This window comes from Moschus berezovskii, chromosome 25 (genome assembly GCF_049115385.1).
Source record: "Moschus berezovskii isolate FMDL1 chromosome 25, NW_MosBer_1.0, whole genome shotgun sequence".
In the NCBI taxonomy this organism is placed as follows: domain Eukaryota; kingdom Metazoa; phylum Chordata; class Mammalia; order Artiodactyla; family Moschidae; genus Moschus; species Moschus berezovskii.
In genome coordinates, this window is record NC_142484.1 from 50,122,192 (window position 1) to 50,137,629 (window position 15,438).

The 15,438-nt window shown below is 49.4% G+C and overlaps 2 protein-coding genes across 7 annotated transcripts in view; one reads left to right on the forward strand and one right to left on the reverse strand.

The window, feature by feature from the left end:
* Positions 1-15,438, reverse strand: part of LOC148773936 (ferroxidase HEPHL1-like) — a 226,320-nt gene that overhangs the window by 112,639 nt on the left and 98,243 nt on the right. The window lies entirely within an intron of this gene.
* The window catches only part of LOC129557794 (liprin-alpha-1-like), a 74,334-nt gene that overhangs the window by 48,949 nt on the left and 9,947 nt on the right, over positions 1-15,438 (forward strand). Inside the window, exons 10-14 of the mRNA XM_088832468.1 lie at positions 6,958-7,059; positions 7,525-7,689; positions 8,819-9,040; positions 10,962-11,108; positions 13,978-14,109. Coding sequence (XP_088688594.1) covers positions 6,958-7,059; positions 7,525-7,689; positions 8,819-9,040; positions 10,962-11,108; positions 13,978-14,109 — 768 coding nt within the window. The remainder of the gene's footprint in view (positions 1-6,957; positions 7,060-7,524; positions 7,690-8,818; positions 9,041-10,961; positions 11,109-13,977; positions 14,110-15,438) is intronic.

The window sequence follows — 15,438 nt, forward strand, 5'->3', positions numbered from 1 at the left end:
GTGTTTTTTAAAATGATTATCCATGAAATTCTTCAGGCAGTGTGTCATTTAACTTAATGTTTGGGGGTGTTTTTCTGGTGACCCTTGTTTGGTTTCTCGCTTAATTCCATGAAGAGCCCCGTCTTAGTCTTTTGGGGCTACTGTCATAAACACCATAGACTAGTTGATAAACAACAGAACGTTGTTTCTTCTAGTACTGGAGGCTGCGAAGTCCCAGGATCACCAGCAGGTGCCACGTCTGGTGAGGCCTGTCTCCTGGTTCCTAGACTGCCTGCAGCTTCTCCTTGTCCTCGCAGCACGGGCGCCCGTTCCCTCCTGCCCAGAGCCCTCCCAGAGTGCCTGCCTCCTGGGCGCATCACCGCGTGTGGGGTGCAGTTGGAGGCACATAGACCGCCAGCCCACTGCAGTCCCTAAGTGTCCCCCGCGTTAGTTCAGTCCTTTGAAAGAGTTTGAGCTTTCCTAATGGCCCAATATATATTCATTTTGTTACATGTTCCTTGGGCTCTTGAAAATAATATGTATCAGTGAGAATGCAATGTTCCGTGTGTATCAGTTAGATCAGGTTTGTGACTCATGTAATTCAGATTCCGGTAGCCACGTTTTGTAAAGCAGAAGTAGGTGAAATTACTTGCAATGTATTTTATTTTAACACACCCAAAATATTATCATTTCAGTGTGTAATCAACGTAATAAAACCGAATGACATATTTCACATTCTTTTGTTCATGCTAAGTCTTTAAAATCCAGTGTGTGCTTCATGCTTGCAGCACATCTCATCGTAGAGCCAGCCGCAATTCAGGTACTTCATGGCTGCAGGTGACTACGCACCAGGGAGCCCAGTTCCCTGAGAGATGTGTCTTTAACGTTTCCCACTGTGATATGCACTTGGCTGTTACTCCTTTTCTATTTCTGTCAGTTTTATGTATTGATATCTTGAGGTTATGTTATTCGGTACCTTCAAATGTAGAATCTTCATCTTCTTGCTGGACTGAACTTGCATCAGTATGAGAAGCTCCTTTTTAAGGCTGGTGATGCTTCTTACTTTAGACACTATTTGACAGTGATATTGCCACATCAGTTTTCTGTCCTTGTTTGCCTGGGTATCTTTTGCCTTCACCTGTCTAAAGATCTTCCGTCTTAACAGGGACCTCTGAATAGTGTATAGTTTTCATTGTCATCAGTTTGACACTTTTTATCGTTTACTGAGAGTTATTTGCTCTGTTTATAATGTTGATATTTGAGTGCGTAGATACCGTGTTACTGTTTGTTTTCTGTCTGTCTGACCTATTCTGTGTTCTTTTCTCTTGCTTCTTGTAGAAGTGTGAAGTCTTTTTTTCTAGTTCTGTACTCCTCTGTCAGGTTGTTGAGTGTCCATTCACCGATAGAGCGTGTGTTTTACATTCAAGTCTAACTTAGTACTTTTACTGCCTCCCTGACACGACTGTTTCCTCCTTGTCACTGTTATCAATTGCTAGATATATTTTTGGCGTTAACATCATTGTTTGGTAGAGTTAATATTTACTCTCACGGTTACCTCATTGTTGGTCTTTACTTGTTTTTTATATTTCTGTCAGAGACTACTTTTCTTTTACCAAAACCACTGCCCTAATATTTTTTTAGTTCATGTCTGTGGGTGATGAGTTGTCTCATTTCCATTTGCCCTAAAAGTCTTTATTTTGCTTTCACTTTGGAAGAGTGTTTCTGTGGGGTATAGCAGTCCAGGTTGGTGGTTATTTGTTTTTCAGCATTTTACAGATGCCAGTCCATTATCTTCTGACTTCGTTTTTCTTGAACAGTCAGCTCTCAGTGTTACTGTGCACTTCAAAGCCACACCTTTTTTCCTGAGCCCTTGAATATTTTCTTCTTGCCTTAGGCACCCGCAGAGCTGCTGAAACCAATGTATGGTTTTCATTTTTGAGTCAGTGGTCTGATTCTTGAACCAACTCTTGCCACTGTCCCTGTCAGTCAGTTCAGTCGCTCAGTGTCTGACCCGTTGTGACCCCATGGACTGCAGCATGCCAGGCTTCTTTGTCCATCACCAACTCCCGGAGCCTGCTCAAGCTCCTGTCCATCGAGTCGGTGATACCATCCAACCATCTCATCCTCTGTCGTCCCCTTCTCCTCCTGCCTTCAGTCTTCCCCAGCATCAGGTTCTTTTCCAGTGAGTCAGTTCTTCGCATCAGGAGGCCAAAGTATGGGAGCTTCAGCACCAGTCTTTCCAATGAATATTCAGGACTGACTGGCGTTAGGATTGGCAGGTTGGATCTCCTTGCAGTCCACGGGGCTCTCAAGAGTCTTCTCCATCACCATAGTTCAGAAGCATTGATTCTTTGGCATTCAGCCTTCCTCATGGGCCAACTCTCACATCCAGACATAACTGCTGGCTTTGACTAAATGAACTAGTACTAAATGAGCTCCTACATAGCTTTGGCTAAATGAACCTTTGTCGACAAAGTAATGTCTCTGCTTTTTAATATGCTGTCTAGGTTTGTCATAGCTTTCCTTCCAAGGAGCAAGCATCTTTTAATTTCACCATCTGCAGTAATTTTGGAGCCCAAGAAAATTAAGTCTGTCACTGTTTCCATTGTTTCCCCATTTATTTGCCATGAAGTGATGGGGCCGTATGCCATGATCTTCATTTTTTGAATGTTGAGTTTTATGCCAGCTTTTGCCCTCTCCTCTTTCACTTTCATTAAGAGACTCTTAAGTTTCAACCCCGGTAGGTGTTTCTTATTCCCCTTTCTGTCTTTTCTCCACCGTGAGGGTCCCCATTTATAGTTTTTAACAACGTAGGTTAACGACGGGCTCCTTCGATATATTCTATACTTTTTTCCCCACATATATATGTTTTTTAACCGATCCATCCTTCAGTTCACAGATCCTCTCTTCAGCTACGTCCAATTTGATGTTAAGCCTAGAGACTTGAGTTCTTAAATTCAATTCACTGTTATTGTAAAGTTCAAGAATCACTTTTGATTCTCAGAAATTGTTCCTTTTTTCAAGTGTGTTTTTGAACTGGTGACATTTGCATCTGATCCCTCTAGCACACCTCTGATATGCTGATATACATTGATACCTCTGGATCTGTTTGGTTCTTTTTCCCTTGCTCGCATTTGTTGTTACACTCTTCTTTGCTTTTTTGGTTGCATGTTGGACATTCTGTATGGATAACCCTAGAGGTTCTGGGGATGCTGTCTTCTCCAGAGTTTCCTCTGACGCAGACCTCTAGTGGACCCAGAGCTCTCTGTTCACTCAGGGTTTGAGTGACTTGAGGCTGGGGGGTCCTTGTAAGCTCAGTCTCAGCAGTCTTCCCCCTCTGACCCCAGGGAGGAGCCCTCCAGCGTCTCTGTCTGGAAGCCTGGGGTGCCTCCCAGGGCCCCCCCTTCTCGGCAGGTCCTGAAGCCCACCCTCTGTCTCCTGAGCATCACGAGGTGACTGATACTCAGCACTCAGCTGGTTTGGGCTGTGTTGGGTATGTTTTCTGTGCCTCCCTTTTCTTGGGGAGCTTGTTCTCTATCATCCGGACTGACTTGTGAGGGCTCCGCTCAAATTTGTGTCTTCCCAGCCCAAGGAACCGTCCAGAGCTGTGTTAGCCAGTCCCCTCTGCTTGACTTTTTCCCTGCCTTTTCTTCGCAGAGTCAGCTTTGTTCAGATGCCCCGAGGAAAGGAGCGGCCCTCTCAGTCTCCAGCTCCCTCAGTGGGCTTCCCTTCTGTTTGAAATCTTGGATTGTGGCTGCCTAAGGACCTCTGTAAAGCTGCTATCTGCAATGCGGGAGACCCGGGTTTGAGCCCTGCATTGGGAAGATCCCCTGGAGAAGGCAGTGGCAATCCACTCCAGTACTGTTTCCTGGAAAATCCCATGGACAGGAGCCTGGTAGGCTACAGTCTAAAGGGTCGCAAAGAGTCGGACATGACTGAGCGACTTCACTCTCACTTTCAAGGACCTCCTTTAAACTGCGTTTAACTTTTCTAGTTCTCGGTGGGCTGCCCTACAAGCTGCTTGCGTCTGTAACTGGAAGTGGGGACGCCCTGGGTGTCTTCTCTTATCTGAAGCCACATGTAACAGTCACAGTAATTGTATTGATCATCTTTATTTGCTACCGGGGTAAACAAGAACCAGGGGTCCTTGCCTAGTACCCACGGTTGTGTTTCTGATCAGAATCCCCAGGTTTCCCGGGCTGTTTCAAGCCACATGAACTTGTGAAGAAGGTGAAGCAAGAGGCCCACGTGGCCTGGGGACAGAGGAGCCGGTCTGATCTCTTCCCCTGCCCCTGCCGGCCCAGGGCAGGCCTTATGATGACGGGCTGCTGGGGGTGCAGAAGGCTGAGGAGGGAGGGGTTACGTGACCTGTATTCTGTGACGTGGTCACATGTGGGTTTTCTTTCTCAGTTTGAAAAACTGACTGCGTTTAGGCTTCCCTCCAGTTTCATTTTAAGGGTGAAAGTGAAGATTTTATTCTTCAGGTTGAGCACAGTGATTTTACAGTCTTTTTGAAAGCAGTAGTTGAGGTATCAAAAAGACATCTCAGAGAACTCCAGTAGATAAAGGAAAAAAAAGAGAATGTGTTCAGGGTGAACTGCGGGCGGGACCCCAAAGTGTCCTCTGTCTCTCCCAGAGTGTGTAATTGCTGAGATGGGTGGATATAGGACCCCAAGCACCCCGGGGACTGAGGTCCTCAAGTGACAGCAGAGGTCCGGGCTGAGCCAGGAGCAGTGTGGCCTGTGCCCTGGCGAGTGGAGGGCCACGAGGGTGGGAGTGGGGCCAGGAGAGGGGGTGGGAAACTCGGGGGCGGAGGGAGGGGCAGCACCTGGCGGGGTCTGGGAGGCGCTGGCTGCCGCAGCTCGAGTCAGGGACACCCCAGACCTCCACCGTGCAGCCCCCACGGGGCAGAGTCGTCTGGCAGCCCAGGGTCAAAGTGAAGAGGGCGAGTTCGCAGCAGGTTGAATGAACCCCTGTACCCACTGTGGTTTCATTTTAAGTGCCTGGAGCGAGGTTGGTCAAGCGCTTGCTGAGCTCGAGTGAGGGAGTCAGTCAGGGAGGACTGAGCTCAGGGTGAGAGTGAGGGGCGGCTGGCGAGGTGAGTCCTCCTCAGCTGGGTGGGTTCTGGGGACGCCCTTGAGTTCAGGGGTACCCTTTCAGAAGCCTCACTGAAGGCTTGTTTGTGGGGTGGAGGGGGCAGAAGCCCACTTGGAAGACGTGCTCATTCCTAGCGGTGGTGATTTCTGAAGCAGTTTAAACTGTTCGGTCCAACTGTGACCAGTACCTTGCAGGGTCATCTTTGGCGGTGGGCCTGAGCTGTGGGCACGGCCTTCCTTCTCCCGCACCCCACACTCACCTGCCGTCTTTTTGGCAGTTGGCAGTCCCTCCCCCCGCCCTTTACCGTTGATGGTGGGCCCGAGCCCAGCCCCCCTGTTACCATGGAGCCCCTTGTGACTGAGTGGGTTCTGGTTCCGGGCTCCTGGGAGACGTGCTGCGGGCAGAGCCTTCGTGCCATTTCTCCTTGAGACAGTGGTGCTGGTGGTCATAGTGTGAGAGCGGTGTGTGTGTGAGAGCGGTGTGTGTGTGAGAGCGGTGTGTGTGTGAGAGCGGTGTGTGTGTGAGAGCGGTGTGTGTGTGAGAGCGGTGGGTGTGAGAGCGGTGTGTGTGTGAGAGCGGTGGGTGTGAGAGCGGTGGTGATAGCTCAGGAGCTGAGAGGTATCCTACCGTGAAACAACAGTTGCCCCGAGTGGGGGGCTGCCCCCATCCGTGAGGATGGGTCGCAGAAGGGCCCGCCTGTGGGCGTTATTCCAGTGCTGCAACCCCAAAGCAAAGGCCAAGACAAGGAAGAATTTGGCCTCGGACCGAGTCCTGGAAGCAGAGTGGCCTGAGGTGAGAGCAGCCGGGGGCTGGGCCCGTCAGATTGGCCCTCACCCGGCGAAGCGTTGGGGTTGTCTTTCCTTTTGTGAGCCTGGTTGTGGGCCCTGCCGGGCAGGGCGTTTGACCTTAGTGGGCAGGCTCGACCCCAGCAGGTTGACCTTGTAAGAGGTTGTGCAGGTGCCGTGTGGAGGATGGGCGGGGGCCCACAAGAAGGGAAACACTGGCTGGAGGAGTCTCTGGGGCACGTGGACTGAGCTCGAGAGCCAGTCCTTGAAGCAGAAAGGCTGGGCCCCTTAACGTCCCCTGTCTTACAAAGCACAGACCAGTGTGTCCAGGATTTTAATGACGGGTACCTACTGCTTACGTGTATAACATACACTGTCATAGCTTCACATGTCTACTACATGCCTCTTACAAGTGTAGGGCCCTGTTCTGGGTGCTGAATACTCAGTATATAATAGGGGATACGTAGCCCAGGATTTTTGTATCTGTGCCAAGAAAAACAGAAGAATGAATGACGCCGTGTGGTTCAATTTGAGCAAGTTCACCACGTGGAGGGCCCCGCGTGCACGCAAATTGTGGTAAAATACATATAACATGAGTTTAACATTTTAACCAGTTTGTTGAATGACTGTGACTTCAGTGGACTCAAGCTAACAGATGGCCTTGGGGTGCCATCAGCCTTTTTCCCAGAGGAACACTCCACAAAGCCTGGTGGCCTTGTAGACCTTACCTTTCTTCTTCACTCTCCCCAGTGGTTCTAGGTCACTTGTCTGTGTGTCGTTTAAGAATCTCTTCATCCACTTTGTTGTTAGGTTTATGTTTAGGAACGTTTCTCAGACGTCCCTGGGTCTTGAGAAGGCAGGCTTGGATTCCGGGTTCTCCCTGGCCGTGTGCCTGCCAGATCGAGGTGGAGGCTGGCGGCCGGTCTGAGTTGTGGTGGTGTGTGTGGTCTTGGGGTCGGCGGACCCCCTCTTCTCTGGGGGGGGCAGGGAGACCCTTTGTGTGGAGCCTGGAGAGACTTGACGAGGTCAGTCTTCAGTGTCTCGTTCTCTTTTTCATTTGTGTTTGCATTTAGTGACTCATCTAATTGTTTTCTAGAAGCTTTCAACTTCTACCGAGGAGGTAAATGTATATAGGAAGCAGCTCCTGGAAAGGGAGGAAGAACTCGCCGAGCTCAGAGCCGAGAGGAACAACACCAGGGTCAGTAGGGGGATTCTCACGTGTTGACCTTTGCCCCAAGGGGGTCACCGCTGGGCTCCGTGTTGCTGACTTTAAACTCTGCTTTTCAAGTCATTTTTCACATCTTCCCACTGAGCAGACTGGGGTGGATCAGTTCGGGGTTCTCATACCTTGCTTCAATTTATGATGAGAGCTAATGTAATTTTAGTACATTTGAGGGGGAGTTCTCTTCACTTACATTTTTGTCCACGCTACACTTCGTGTGGGATCTTAGTTCCCTGACCAGGGAATAAAACCCATGACCCCTGCAGAAGTGTGGAGGGTTAACTACTGGGCCACCTGGGAAGTCCACTCTAACTTTAGACTGAACTGGCGGGATTCTGACGTGCCTTAGCATGGTTTCGGCTTTAGAGTGAGGCTGAGAGGAGTTCCCGGCCCTGAATGCAAGTATGAGGTTGAAGGTGCTCCTTTGGCCTCGCCCTGCAGCTGCTGCTGGAGCACGTGGAGTACCTGGTTTCCCGGAACATGCCATCCCTCTGGATGACGGCGGGCAAGCAGCAGGCGCAGCCCCCAGCCGGCATGACCAGCAAGTTGGAGGTGCTCAGAGTGCTGAAATCGCTCTTTGAATACCACAAGGCCCTGGATGAGAAGGTACCAGCCACCCAGCCTCCTGGATTTGTACACTTGCTGCCTTGTTAGGTGGATGATGCATGTATTTATGTAACTAGTTGACGTTTGAGCTTCTTGAATTCTTGTAAATACATTTTTTCTGTAAGAAGTCAGAGTTTTATATGGTTACAAAGTGTCGCCTGCGTACACGCTCAGTCATGTGCGTATCTTTGCGACCCTGTGGACCGTAGCCCACCACACTCCTCTCTTCATGGGGCTTCCCAGGCAGGAATACTGGAGTGGGTGGCCGTCTTCTACTCCAGGGGATCTTCCCGACCCAGGGATCGAAGCTGCCCTCTTGCATTGGCAGGTGAAATTTTACCACCGAGCCACCTGGGAAGCCCCCAGTTAAAAAGTATTAGTTGGCATAAATGTCTCAAGATTTATGATATTCTGTATATCAATTTGCAGTTAAAAACTGGGCAATAGAATTAATTTAGGATAACATTTTGTTCTCTCAAACTTAGAATTTAAAGCTGTTAACAAGCAGATTTTCTTGATGTTGAGATCAATGAGAGCCATTAAAGATATTGTTACAGTAGCCACGTATTAGGGTGAGTATAGAATGAGGAGTGCACTAACGTGTATACACACATCAACACACAGTGACTCGACCCCTTTTATTTGAGTTGAGAGAGCGGTTACGTATAGGATTCGAAAGGTGTCATTTCTTAGAAGAATTAGGTGCTACACATAAAGAGGTAAGTTTGATCAGTCATCATGTAATTTCAGTTAAGGGTTTGTCCTTTGTATCCTTTCATTTTAAAAAAGTATGAAGGCTGTAGTGGTGGGCATCACATGCCATTTGTCTTTCTGATTGAGGACCCGCCCACCTGGGGTATTTTAATGACTAGCAAACTAGACTTGTGGCTCAGAGCTGCAGGATCTCTTAAGCACCCCTTTGTCCAGGAGAAGACAAAGTCTGACTCTAATCACCCGGTTCTAATCGGGATGGACAACATCACCAATGCACCATGTAGGTCTGAGCGGCCGTGAGGGTCCTGTGAGCTCCCAGAGTGCAGAAGGCAGCTTTGACCTTGCCGATTTCCCGGAAGTGCTGTGTTCCCTCCCTCCCAAAACAAGGCTGTCTAAGACTTCCTTTCCCCCTCAGAGATCGTCCAGCGGCTCTCTTAGCCACGAGCAAAACCTGGCTAAGATGAGCGAGCTCCAGGAAGTCATAGACAAGCAGTCGCGGGAGCAGAGCCAGATGGAAGAGCGCCTGGCAGCCCTCTCTGCCTATGCGAGAGAGCTGGAGGAGGACCTGGACACGGCCAGGAAGAAACTCCTCAAGTCCGAGGAAGCGAACACGAAACTGGAGCGGGATGTCTGCGAAGTGAGTGACAGCGGCCGTGTCTGTTGCCCTGAGGTGGTTGTGGGTCCCTTGTTCTCCCGGTGATCTCAGCCTCGGGATGGCTGCGTGAGTAAGAGCAGAGCTCTGGCGAGACCACGACATGCTGCCTCCCCGCCTCTGTGTCGAGGTCTCTGGGGTAGAAGAGGCCTGATCCAGGCGGTCCGTTGGCAGTGGACCAACATGAGGGTAGCTCTTGCGCTGTGCTGCACTTTGGGTGTGGATTCGTCATTTCTACAAGTTCGAGGGGCCCAGTGTGTTCCTTTTAAAACACTCATTTATCCATTCATTCATTTCTTGGCATGTAGTTGCTTTACACTGCTGGGTCAATTTCTGCTGTACAGCAAACTGAATCAGTTATATATATATATATATATATGCACACACACACACACATATATCTTGTTGTTTAGAGTTCCTACCCATTTCCTTCACCACAGAGCACAGAGGAGCCTTCCCTGTGCTGTACACTAAGTCTTACTTGCTGTTGACTTGATGCATAGTATCAGCAGTGTATATATGCCAGCCCCAGTCTCCCAGTTCATCCCCCCAACCTGCCTGTCGACTGTATTCCTGACGATGCTGAAATTCCCTTCTGATTTAGTCAGGCGAGTCTGGTGACGTCTGCGGAGCCCATTCTGTCGGAGAGATGGGAGCATGCTGTGTGGGCTCTACCGAGGCAGCTTGCCTGGCCGTCTTCTCTGGTTTGCTGAGGTTCCGCTCCTTGACAGGGATGTGTGACAGTGATCCCGGCGGTCCGACCAGTCGAGTGGCGTTTGCTCACCCTCAGGTCCTCAGGCCTGAGCTGGGTAACCGCGTAGAATCCTGATGTTTCTGGTGGTCGTGTCTGCGGGTGTCATGATTTATGAGAAACTACCTAACGGTCATTGTGAAAACAGAATAGTGCTGGGGGTTCAGGCCTCCTTCTGTGAGCCTCACCTCTCCTCTGTACGCAGACAGACAGCGCCCACCCTGCCCCACCCCTCCCCCGTGACACCGTCTCAGACAGAGCCCCTCCAGCATGTGTTCCAGCAGGTGTACTTGTTTAGTAGCTTGGTGTGAGGAATTCTGTGTGAGAACTCAAAACAGAAATATTTGCACATGTTTGTATAACCTTTTCACACTACTCTTTGGCAACAGGAGGAGATTAGGTGGCAGAGTTTAATACGTTGAGAATTCTGGAAAAAGCATTTTTAAGACCTTTCACTTTTAATGTTAGGACTTGGCCCACGTTGGTTACTTAGTGACTGCGGAGAGACCTGAAATGGATTTTGAGCTGGCGGACAGGAGTCTCACCAGCAGCAAGTTCTGGTCCTGATTTGAGCATTTCATACATGTGGTTTAACTCTGCTTGAGAAGGCTGCTTCCAGTTGTGTTACACTTTGACTTCTGTTTCCACTCGTTAATATTCTTACTTTAATTTTGAGGAAATTGCATGAGATTTTTCCAACTTTTACCCGAGGAAATGAGCCTCAGAGCTCCCTCTTGGGTCTGTTGAAGGTCCCTCCCTGTTCTGGGTCAAGTCCGCCTGTATGGTGTAGCAGACAGAGGTCCTGACTTCATGCCACATATCTTCCCTCCTGGAATTCTTGCAATAACAGGGTAGTTTAGTACACTTTTTGTTTGCTGTTTGGGTTTATTATATAGCAAAGAAGCGTGGTAAACCGAGTGGCCGGACAGAACATTCAGACACATGGGTGCCCATCATGGCCAATGTGACCTTTGAGGTAGGCGCGTTTTTGCTCACGTCCGAGAAAACTGCCACGTCTAGGAGTTTAATTGTGAGGACGCTAACTTTATGTTTGATTTGAAACTTAGGATTTAGTCCAGCTTTGTTACTCCCTGAGTGTATCGGAGTGTTCCATGATAACGACTTACCTTTTCTCCTCTGCAATACCCGGTATAGGCCATGGCCCAGAAGGAGGACATGGAAAAAAGGATCACTACCCTAGAGAAACGCTCCCTTGCCGCACAGTGCAAAGCTGCCTATGTACATGACTTCAATGATAAACTTGAAAATGAAATCGCAAATGAGGATTCTATGCATCGACAGGTAATGGCCTTTACTGAACTGTGTCTGACTTTTATAGTATTGAATTACTGAGGCGGGAAGGTAAAGACCTTTTCATGTGACTCCCACGTTGGAAATCAAGTCCCCGTGTAAAGTTCTTATGACCCTGAAACATTGCGTTCAAAGGTGTGGATGTCCATCATGGTAAAGCAGCTGTACTGGAAGGAAATACATTTTTTAAAAATCGGGGGTGACTGCAACTTCCAGGTTTGAATTATTTGGGACTTGGTTTAGCCATTTTGTGGAATTCCTCTCCTGACTCCCTTGTTTTACTTGAACACGAATCTGTTGGCTTGTTAGCATTTTTACTGAAAGAGCAGAGAGCAGCAGGGAACTTCAGGGCAGCGGGCTGCCTGTTGAGAACTGGGTCACTGTGACAAAAGGCAGGGTTAGAGCTCCGGTCTGATTAGCATTTGTCCTTCCTATGGTTTGGTGAGGCTTCCTCGCTCCTGTTCCCATGTGGTCTCAGATAATCAGGACTTAACCAGGAAAACCAAATCTGGCTTCTCTCAAACACAGTGAGTCGGGCCGGTGTGTGCCAAAGTGTGTCATTGGCCCCACCACAAAAATAAAACACTAGAAAATCATTGAAATGTATGAGGTGGAATGCATTACGATATACAAAATAGTGGCTGCCAAAGGCAGATCAGAAAATACTGCGTACCATATGCTATTGTTTTCTGAGGGTTTTAAAGTCTCACGTGTCAGTACTGTCCCCACCATGCCTGTGTTATTGGGCCTGGACTGCAGGACCTCAGACGCGGGCTCCCAGGGGGCAGTGGTTCTGACTCGCATGGTGAGACCCACGGTGAGGCGCCCTCCCCGCTTAGGCAGAGAGCCCAATGTCTCCCGATCAGGGGTGCACTTCCTTACTTTCAGAACAGCTGCTCAGAGGCTGTTGAGCTCGGGATGCCGTTTATGACTAAGCCAGGTCAAAGTAAATTTTTGTTTTGCTTTAAAAATATTTGAATGCCGATGCCTGACTGTGGAAGCTGTGAGAGGTTTTCTTTCCTTGGGCTCAAAAATCACTGCAGACGGTGACTACAGCCATGAGACTAAAAAATGCTTGCTCCTTGGAAAGCTATGACAAACCTAGACAGCATATTGAGAAGTAGAGACATCACTTTGCCGACAAAGGTCCATATAGTCAAAGCTATCGTTTTCCAGTAGTTACGTATGGGTGTGAGAATTGGGCCACAAAGAAGGCTGAGCACTGAAGAACTGATGCTTTCGAACTGTGTTGCTGGAGAAGACTTTGTTTTAACAGAAAATAACCTGTTTTATAATTTTTTATGATGGAAAATTTCAAACATGCACAAAAGTGGTATAATCATATACCATTTCTATAATATAGTATAATAAATACCGGTGAGCCAGCAATTAGCCTCAGCAATTTCTAACACAGGGCCAATCTCAAATAGATCATTCTTTTGTCTTCGCTCCATTTTTTTTTTTTTTTTTATACAGTAGGGCCTAAAACAGCTTTTTAAACCATGAGCTTGATGCTCATTTTATAAAACACAGACTTGCCAACTTTGTTATTACATTTAAAAATTGCTTGAAGTAATTATTTCCAGTTTTTTAATATGGATTTTCATATTGGAAACGACCCTGATGCTGGGAAACATTGAAGGCAGGAAGAAAGTGGGTGACAGAGGATGAGATGGTTGGACGGCATCACCAACTCAGTGGACATGAGTTTGAGCAAGTTGTGGGCGTTGGTGATGGACAGGGAAGCCTGGCATGCTGCAGTCCACGGGGTCGCACCGTCAGACCTGACTGAGCACGTGAACTGAACTGCATATGAATTATCATTGGGAGAAAAGCTATGACCAAGCTAGGCAGCATATTAAAAAGCAGAGACAGTACTTTGCCACCAAAGGAACACCTAGTCACAGCTATGGTTTTTCCAGTAGTCATGTATAGATGTGAGAGTTGGACAGTAAAGGAGGCTGAGCACCAAAGAATCGATGCTTTTGAACTGAGGTGTTGGAGAAGACTTGAGAGTCCCCTGGACTGCAAGGAGATCAAACCAATCAATCCTAAAGGAAATCAGTCCTGAATATGCATTGGAAGGACTGATGCTGAGGCTGAAGGTTCAATACTTTGGCCACCTGATGCGAAGAACTGACAGATTGGAAAAGACCCTGATGCTAGGAAAGATCGAAGGCAGGAGGAGAAGGTGCGACAGAGGACGAGACGGTTGGATGGCATCACTGACCCGATGGACGTGAGTTTGAGCAACTTCTGGGAGATAGTGAAGGACAGGGAAGCCTGGCATGCTGCAGTCCATGGGGTCACAAAGAGTCAGACGTGACTGAACAACAGCAGTCATTACAAAGAATTCAAGTGATGTTGCATGTAAAGAAAAATATGTGAACGTCTGTCTCCACTGGCTTTTTTCCCAAAATGAATTTTCTCACCTTTTGCTTTATAACTTGAATTCATTTTACCCCCTTAAACCAGACTCAAGCTTCTGTTTACGTACTGGGAATTTCCTCTACCAACGTGTGTGTAAGCCAATCCCATTTAAAGTCTGCTTGTTTCTGAGTGTAAATCTGCTTGCTCCCCGAGCTCCTTCGACACGTAATGGCTGGTGACACTAAGGTCCCCCAGGTGCTCAGCCAAAGAGAAGCGTTGGGAGTGACCTTTGACAAGTAAAGTCCCTGCCTCCCTCTGCACCTGCCCGTCTGCTGTGGTGATGCTCAAGAGCCCACCAGAGGTGGCCGTGGGAGGGGACTGCCTCGGGAACCAGGGCACAGGCTGCTCACGTCATGGTTCCCCGGTGCTTTTAAAAGAAGGACCGTACTTTGCTCTTGAAGTGTATGAGTTTTTGTTTGTCCTGTTGTAGGCAAGGCAGGGAGACAACGTGAAGGAAGAACACAATAAACCCTTATCAGGTACCGTGGATAAGCTTGTGTCCGAATCAGATGAGAGGCTTCAGCTTCATCTGAAGGAGAGAACGGCTGCTCTGGAGGATAAGGTGAGCCAGCCCCACGGCCCCTTTACAAAGAGGCACATCTGGCTTGGTCTGTGTGTGGGGAAAAGCTCCAGGATAGGAGTTGGAAAACTGTTCCCAAGAGGGCCCCAGAGTGAATGTCTTTACTGGTTACGAATAATTGAGTAGCAGCATTTCATGCTAGTCAGAAAGCGTGACAGCATCCACAGGCAGTGTGTAAAGGAACAGACGTAGATGTGTGCCCACAACCCTTACAGAAAGCATCAGTGAGCCGGATCCCCCGATGGCCCCAGGGTTAGCAGCCGCCGTGCTAGAACTTTCTTCTCGGTCCACGCTCACCCCTTCGTTTCTTTCTTAGAAGTTAATTTCTGGGGCTTTGCTGGCAGCCCAGTGGTTGAGAGCCCCCGGGGAGCTGCCCTGCGGGGCGGGGCACACCGCCTGCTTGCAGAGAGCTGGAGACCAGGCAGGGAGGGGGACAGGAGAGGCCGCTCCCAGGGAACTTTCAGAGACCGGCAGCAGGCGCTGCAGGGAGCCCTGGAGGAGGAATCTGCTGGTTCCCGTTGTGCGATTTGAAGGCGCGGGAAGGGAGAGGATGTGCTGACCGGGCTGATGGGGGTGAAGCTGGAGCAGAGCAGGAATGATGGCAGGTGGTCCTGGAGCCAGTGAAGGGGGTGGCCCTGCCCTGGGGAGGGGTCGTGACGAAGACAGGGGGCGAGGGCACTGGCCCCGGGGGACAGGGAGCCGGCAAGCCAGCATCTCGCGGCTGCCCCTCAGTTGCTTTGAGGTCATGTCTGGGAAAAGAAGGCAGGACCTGGGTGACCGTGGGGCAGGGGGGACATTTGCGGAGAGAAGGGTGTGAGGTGTGAGAGCGGGAGGGCGGCACGGGGCCCCGCAGGCACGCTCCCGTGCGTCTCTGATGACAGAGCCGCCCTTGCGGTGCGAGGGGCCGCCGCCCAGAACAACCGAGGGCCTGTGCCCTGAGAGGAGAGCCGCGGCGGGGCTGGCCCTCCTGTCCCCTGGCTGCCCCTGCTCGCTCCTGTCTGTGGGTGTTGAGACCAGCCTGGAAAACAGAGGGCTGGGAACCTGCGAGGACGGCCCTCCTCGGTGAACCAGTACAAGTGATGACAGCTGAGGTGGACCCAGCAGCTGCGGAGCTGAAGAATTGCTTTTCCTTATTTCCCTTCAGCCTGGCTGATGGGGGCATGGATGTATCTTTTTAATGTTTGGTTTTTGTCTCTGACTCCATCAGCCCTCCCTTGTGAATAACCTCATAGCTTTGCCTTCTGTCCACGCTAAGACCTGAGTGTCACCAGGCCATATGGGAACTGAATTCTCCTCCTGCCCGTTTCTTCA